This window comes from Lactuca saligna, chromosome 1 (genome assembly GCF_052625555.1).
Source record: "Lactuca saligna cultivar CGN05327 chromosome 1, ASM5262555v1, whole genome shotgun sequence".
Taxonomy (NCBI): Eukaryota; Viridiplantae; Streptophyta; class Magnoliopsida; order Asterales; family Asteraceae; genus Lactuca; species Lactuca saligna.
The window spans coordinates 105,559,568-105,566,432 of record NC_136417.1 but is presented as its reverse complement, the minus strand read 5'-3'; the positions used below and the strand labels follow the sequence as shown (position 1 = coordinate 105,566,432).

At 34.9% G+C, this 6,865-nt stretch overlaps 1 protein-coding gene across 1 annotated transcript; it reads right to left on the bottom strand.

The window, feature by feature from the left end:
• Positions 1 to 5,850: 5,850 nt before the first annotated feature.
• LOC145010286 (uncharacterized) lies at positions 5,851 to 6,603 on the bottom strand. The gene has a single exon (XM_078968851.1). It carries the CDS (start codon positions 6,601 to 6,603, stop codon positions 5,851 to 5,853), a length of 753 nt encoding a protein of 250 aa, XP_078824977.1.
• Positions 6,604 to 6,865: the final 262 nt, after the last annotated feature.

The following is a 6,865-nucleotide window of genomic DNA, read 5'->3' as shown; positions in this document are numbered from 1 at the left end:
CAATGGTTGCATTGGACACACAGTAAAATCCTTCTCTTCCCAATGGAAAGGGATTGGCCATAGTCAACTCGGTCGACCAAATGGTAAAGAGAAAGGGTAAGTCTGAGATTGTCCCGTGTACCATTTCCCAAAGGTTCCATATGGTTATATTGCCAAAAGGAAAGGGAATTGGTTGTAAGGCTGCCAAATTTACTTGAAAGATCATAAGGCTGGTAAAGTCAATAAGTTTGACTCTACTTCAGGTAAAGTCCACTATCTAACTCGATAAAGGTTCTATTCTGAGATTCTTATTACATGATGTGACTGGTCACATGTTGATGTTTTAAGAATCAAAGGAAAAGTGAAGGAAACTTAAAGAAAGAGTATGTTGAATCTGATCACAAAAATGGATTTCTATCGCTTGATTGAAGATCGGATTCTTGAGCTACTCTTAGGAGTTATGATAGATTGCTAGGAAACATGTAATAGCATATTTTTCATTTAAAGTTGCATTGTAAGTAAAAAAATTCGCATTTTATAAATAAATAAAATTTTGTTTTACTTTATTTTATATCTCCTTGCAATGGCATTTATGGAAACTTGATGTTTATATGTTTCTAGCAATAATGGAAATATGAATATGATTCTTTCATTTGTGGTAGTGTCTAAATTTACCAAATAAGAAAAGATTCTCATCACCCAAGTTTTCAGTTGGATGAAAACTTGGAATCATACAAGTTGTACAGTATGATGAATGAGAACTTTCAGCTTTGGAAAATTAAGACTAGTTCCTTGTTCACTTTTATATGTGACTCAAGTGAAAGACTAAGGGATCGAGTACACATTCTTGTGCACTGATCAAGTCCATCACAAAAGATCTATAAGACTATTCGTCGTGTTTTACTAAAGTTTAGTAAATCTGGTTACACTTACAAGTTTAAGTGTAATTCTGATACATTGGAAAATTCTGATGTATGGTAGAACGAATGAGAAGAATCAAATTAGGCAGAAGGATAAAAGTTTCTCAAATCTAAAAATATGGGAGAGTACTTTAGTATCATGTTATATGATCATCTTAATGATTAAGAGACCTTAATACAATTCATCCTGTAAGTGCATTCTGATAGCTAAGAAGAGGAGCTATGAATTGTTGAAGTGATCAGATCAAGAAGATGATTCATACCTCGTTCCAAAAACAATTCTTAGAGTCATACTCCAAGATTGTAACTTGAGTCACATATCTTAAACGAAGTTTTCTTAACACTAGTAAAATGGAAGAGTAAAAGTGTCGTACTCTTGTACATTTGAAATTGGTAAGTTGTGATATTTTGGATAAAACAAAGACCAATTAAGACCAGTTGTGTGAAGTGTTTGTCTTGATAAATAATTCAAACTATCTTTTGAATATTTGGCAAGATAGCCTTATATGTTAGAAGGACAGTGGGAGTCTTAAAGATCCTGAAAAGAATTTCAAGATCTAATCAAGAATACAAACCTGTAGTTTAACACTAGCACACGAAGTGAGGTTTATAACCTATTGCGTTGACATATTTCTATTTCTATGCCCATTCCAGTTAAAGTTGGTTTTGCATATGAGTTCCTAGAGTTCTCAATTGGTTGCAAAACAACATGGAAGCAATGGCAGCCCCTTGAGCTGCCAGGCGGCAAGAAAATAAGATTGAATTCAGTACATATAAGTTTGGATTTGTCATTATCCTTGTCTTGTGACTATGGTTTTGAAAATTCACATGGATAAGAACATATACACCATAAAATCTAAGGTTCATAAGGTTTCTTTCCGATTCATGAAAATTATGGTTAGGAAACACTTCCACCAAGTAGATTTGAAGCAGATAGCAAAGATCTAAACAATTGAGACTATGATTACGTCATCCCTTTTCATAGTTCTAAAATTGTTTAGACACACCTGTGAGCTATCTAAGATAAGGTGTATGATTTTGATAAAGTCTTATCAAGGCAAACTCTTCTTAGAAATCTGAATTTTGGTAAGAAAGTCAGTAAAGTATTGACTTCTAGAAGTCCAGCTGATTTCTGAGTACATGTGAAAGCTATTGGGAGCATAAGTGTTATGCTAATAATCATCATGTTAGTGGGAGCATGATAATTATGATAAAAGTTGCAAGTTAGCAATATTAATTATAGACAAACAAAAGTTTCAATTCGAGAAGTTGCAGGGGTTGAAAATTTGTTTTGCTATAATTAAGGGAGAGGAAATTATACTTCATTTCAATTCTAAAAATCATAGATTGAGGTTTTAATCATCTTTTGTCAAGGATATATATGAATTTTGTGTTGGAATGGCTCAACTTAAGGAAATTCTATATATGGGTCTATTATTTGCGTTCTAAAATTTGATTAAGATTACGACATCTCATTTCATAATTTGAATTATGAGAACTTGGCAAATAGAAATAGTGTAGCAAAAGGACTGGTCTAGTATCATGTCTTTATGTGAGACATCATGAATCGTGTTCCATATGCTTCGGATATAGGATCGATTTCATGTGCTATAATATTTATACATTCTAAAACTTTCCAAATGCATGGGGAATTAAGAAGGGAAAAGGTCTAGAATTGGATATGAATAAAATGATTAAGCAATTGTCGAGGACAATCTAAGGTTTACCAAAGATTGGTTGCTCAGGGACAGTTGGAAGTATAGTGTTAATTTTTGGAAGGACCATATTGACATATTTTGAAAAGAGGCAACTCCTGTTCAGAAGTGATAGTCAAAAAGGGAATGTTTCAAAGGTGGAAGTTATTAAATCTATGTAAGATTAGAAAAACTTAATGCAAGAAGGAAGTTTCCCATGGAATTGATATCCTTTGGAATGCTCTACAATGTTTGTTGTCAAGTCTTTGTGACTTTGTGCATAATCATTACAAGAGGATCAATGCATATAAGTTTAGAATCTAACAAATTTCAATAAATGATAGGAATTTGGAATTCTTACATTTTTTGATAAGGATTTGGGAGTGTGAAATTAGAATCATTGAAATTATGTTCAATTGGTTTATTTCAAAAAGTAAGGATCATAGAGAAACATACAGTGCATACTTAGTGTATGGAAAAGCTATTGTTTAGAAAAACATAGTGTACATGCTTGGAGCATGGAACAACTAGTGTTTTTAATTCAAGTACACAGTTGATAAAACTGAAACAATGAATAATGAGTAATCAGTATGGTGATAAATAAAAAGTGTTTTATTTATATTCATAGGTTTTGATAGCATACTAGATTCGATTATTCTTGAGTTTCATTTTTGCATGTTTTGACTTCCAGAATAAACTAGGTTATTCTTCCTGAATGACTAAGTTATTCAAACCATTCACAGTCAGTCATATGTTGGAAGTAGATATGAACCAAGACTGTCATGGGTTGGCTTGTAGAGGTCTAAGATGTTGGACAAAGTGGTGCTACAACACTCATGAGTGCTCATAAGTTCTGAGTCTTGGATTCAACCCACGCTCATTTGAATCACTTCATGGATTTTATCACGAGTGATCATGATACGATAATATCTTTCTTTCTTCAAACCTAGAGATATGAGTTGTTACTATGAGTTGGTTATACATTGATTGAACGAAACTGCAATGGTAACTTGATGTTATAAAATGTGCCTTTGTATATGATTCAACAAGTAGTAGAACAAGCCATATGAGTCGAAGTTTATCGATTCCTTTCACCTTCGGGATAAAAGCGATATCTGTGGGCCCCTCGATGATTTAATGATGATACATGTGAGTGCTTGGCCAAGCCAGGACTGATTTGATCTGTTCAATCAGCCAGTCATCATAAATCAGAAATCGGGAAACAACAAATAGAGAGAGAGAGAGAGAGAGAGAATGATTTATATTCCATGTCTCAATTCATATGATATCTTGAATGGAGGAATATATGATCCCTTATCTAATGGACAAGTCATTGACGAGATCAGAGTTCGACATAAGGTTTTGAGAGCTACGATTACTAGTCGGGTTTTGAAGTCATACTCAATAATAGTTTTAGACTTATCTAAGTGGGAGATTGTTGTATTAATGTCTAATTCCATAACTATAATTGGTAAGACTTGACCTGACCCGACATGGTCCATTTGGGTTGCATGACATCGGGATAATTAGATAGACAAGATGAGGAAAAAGGATACTAGTGATTTATATTAATATATTATGAGTTCTAATATATTAATGTATAATCATATTATTTAATTAGTATTGATCAAGAATTAATTTATAATTAATTAAGTGATCAAAAGGAACTAATTAAATATAGACTCTTAGATATATATGTGTGATGGGCCAAGTTCATTTAGGTTGTGCTAAGCTTTCATGGATAGTCCATGGAGTGTTTAACCCATGGATCACATGAAATGAAGGGTCATCGTTTTAATCCTAGTCTCCACACTATATAAAGATGTCCTTGGTTGGTGAAATGGGCACTAGTGTGTGTACACAAAAGGGCAAGGCCGATTTCACTATAGAGAACCAAAGTATCCTTATTCTCAAGGCTATTCCAAGTGTTCATAGTGTTATGTGAACCATTTGAGGTGTCACACTTGGGGCACTAGGCACTCAAGCTTCATGAAGATAAGCTACATCAACAAGGTATGTATTCTAACTTGTTATATTACCCAAGTATCAAAAGATTGTATGCTAGATAGGGTAATACCTTGGAATATTCATATATGCATGTATAATAGAGAAAACATAGATCCAAGGTATCTAGGGTTGCATGTACACTTAGGATTGTTAGAATGCTAAAAAAACATTTCTATTCCCCATTATCAGGTTCATATTCCCATGCTCCACATCCCAACTTCTTTTTAGCCCCAACAAATCAAAACAATGTGAAAACCACATCCTATATCAAGGACCCAAGAATTAGCATGTGATGAGTATTTAGATTGAATAGTGTAAATACCTGTGAAGGTGGGCTTTATCTTACCATCCTTGATATCTTGCAGATACTTTGGGTTGCTTCGTTTCCAATTCCCTTTGTCGTGATAGTATAAGCACTTTGCTACTTTTGGATCAGATGAAGGAGCAGCAGAAATGAAGGGTCATCGTTTTAATTGTGATCAAAAGGAACTAATTAAATATAGACTCTTAGATATATATGTGTGATGGGCCAAGTTCATTTAGGTTGTGCTAAGCTTTCATGGATAGTCCATGGAGTGTTTAACCCATGGATCACATGAAATGAAGGGTCATCGTTTTAATCCTAGTCTCCACACTATATAAAGATGTCCTTGGTTGGTGAAATGGGCACTAGTGTGTGTACACAAAAGGGCAAGGCCGATTTCACTATAGAGAACCAAAGTATCCTTATTCTCAAGGCTATTCCAAGTGTTCATAGTGTTATGTGAACCATTTGAGGTGTCACACTTGGGGCACTAGGCACTCAAGCTTCATGAAGATAAGCTACATCAACAAGGTATGTATTCTAACTTGTTATATTACCCAAGTATCAAAAGATTGTATGCTAGATAGGGTAATACCTTGGAATATTCATATATGCATGTATAATAGAGAAAACATAGATCCAAGGTATCTAGGGTTGCATGTACACTTAGGATTGTTAGAATGCTAAAAAAACATTTCTATTCCCCATTATCAGGTTCATATTCCCATGCTCCACATCCCAACTTCTTTTTAGCCCCAACAAATCAAAACAATGTGAAAACCACATCCTATATCAAGGACCCAAGAATTAGCATGTGATGAGTATTTAGATTGAATAGTGTAAATACCTGTGAAGGTGGGCTTTATCTTACCATCCTTGATATCTTGCAGATACTTTGGGTTGCTTCGTTTCCAATTCCCTTTGTCGTGATAGTATAAGCACTTTGCTACTTTTGGATCAGATGAAGGAGCAGCAGAACCACCATTTCCTTTGGATCCATTTGAAGAAGATCCATCATGAGACTTTCCCATGTGATTCTTAGAGGGAGCTTTCCTCTTCTTCCATTCCAATGTCCAATAGCCAGGAATGGGGCAGCAGCAATAGGAGTGGATGCAACAACTTTGCCTTTCAATCCACTTTCAGTAGTTCTCAAAAACCGTTGAAGCTTGCTTAAGGTGAATGCCGCCTTGTTCAGATGATAAGTCATCTTGAACTGATCATAACAAGCAGGTAAAGAGTAGAGAATGATATCAATCGCCATCTCTTCATCAAATTTGACCTTCAAATTGAGCAATCGATCCACATACCTTTGCATCCTTTGCAAGTGGCTAATGTTGGAATCTCCATCTTTCATCTTGGTTGTGAGTAACGAGGCAACAATCTCGTATCTTTCTTGACACACACTTTGATGGTACTTTTCCATCAAATATTGGAACATCTCATTAGGCCAGCTGTCCTCGTAGAACTGCTGCGGATCAAGAGTCCTAGTGGCCACCATTATACATGACACCTTTGTCGTGTCTTTCTCATGCGCCCTATACTCAACTATTTGTTCAGGAGTAGTTTTTGATTCATCAATCTCATTGAGTTGTTTTACGAGAACACATTCCTTCTCTTCGTAATGCAATGCCATTCGAATGTTGCGGATCCAATCTTTGAAGTTGGACCCATCGAACATGACCCTTGCACAAATGTTCATTAGAGTGAAGGAGCTTGAGGAGTTGGAGTTCGAGTCGGATACATTGTTTGAGCCAGACATATAAAAAAGAAAAAGAACAATGTTTAGATTAGATAAAGAATCCTTAATATAACACCCAAATGAAATATTCAGGCTAGGACCCAACACAATATTTCACAATTCGGAAGAGGGATGTCGCAATCCAATTGCAAAATATTTGAAGGTAGGTAAATGACGATTTACCAATTCAACCAAAAAAAATGAAATGAAGAATTAGGTGTTA

Coding starts and splice junctions, on each gene's coding strand:
- LOC145010286 (XM_078968851.1), bottom strand. CDS start 6,603: ATGAACATTTGTGCAAGGGTCATGTTCGATGGGTCCAACTTCAAAGAT.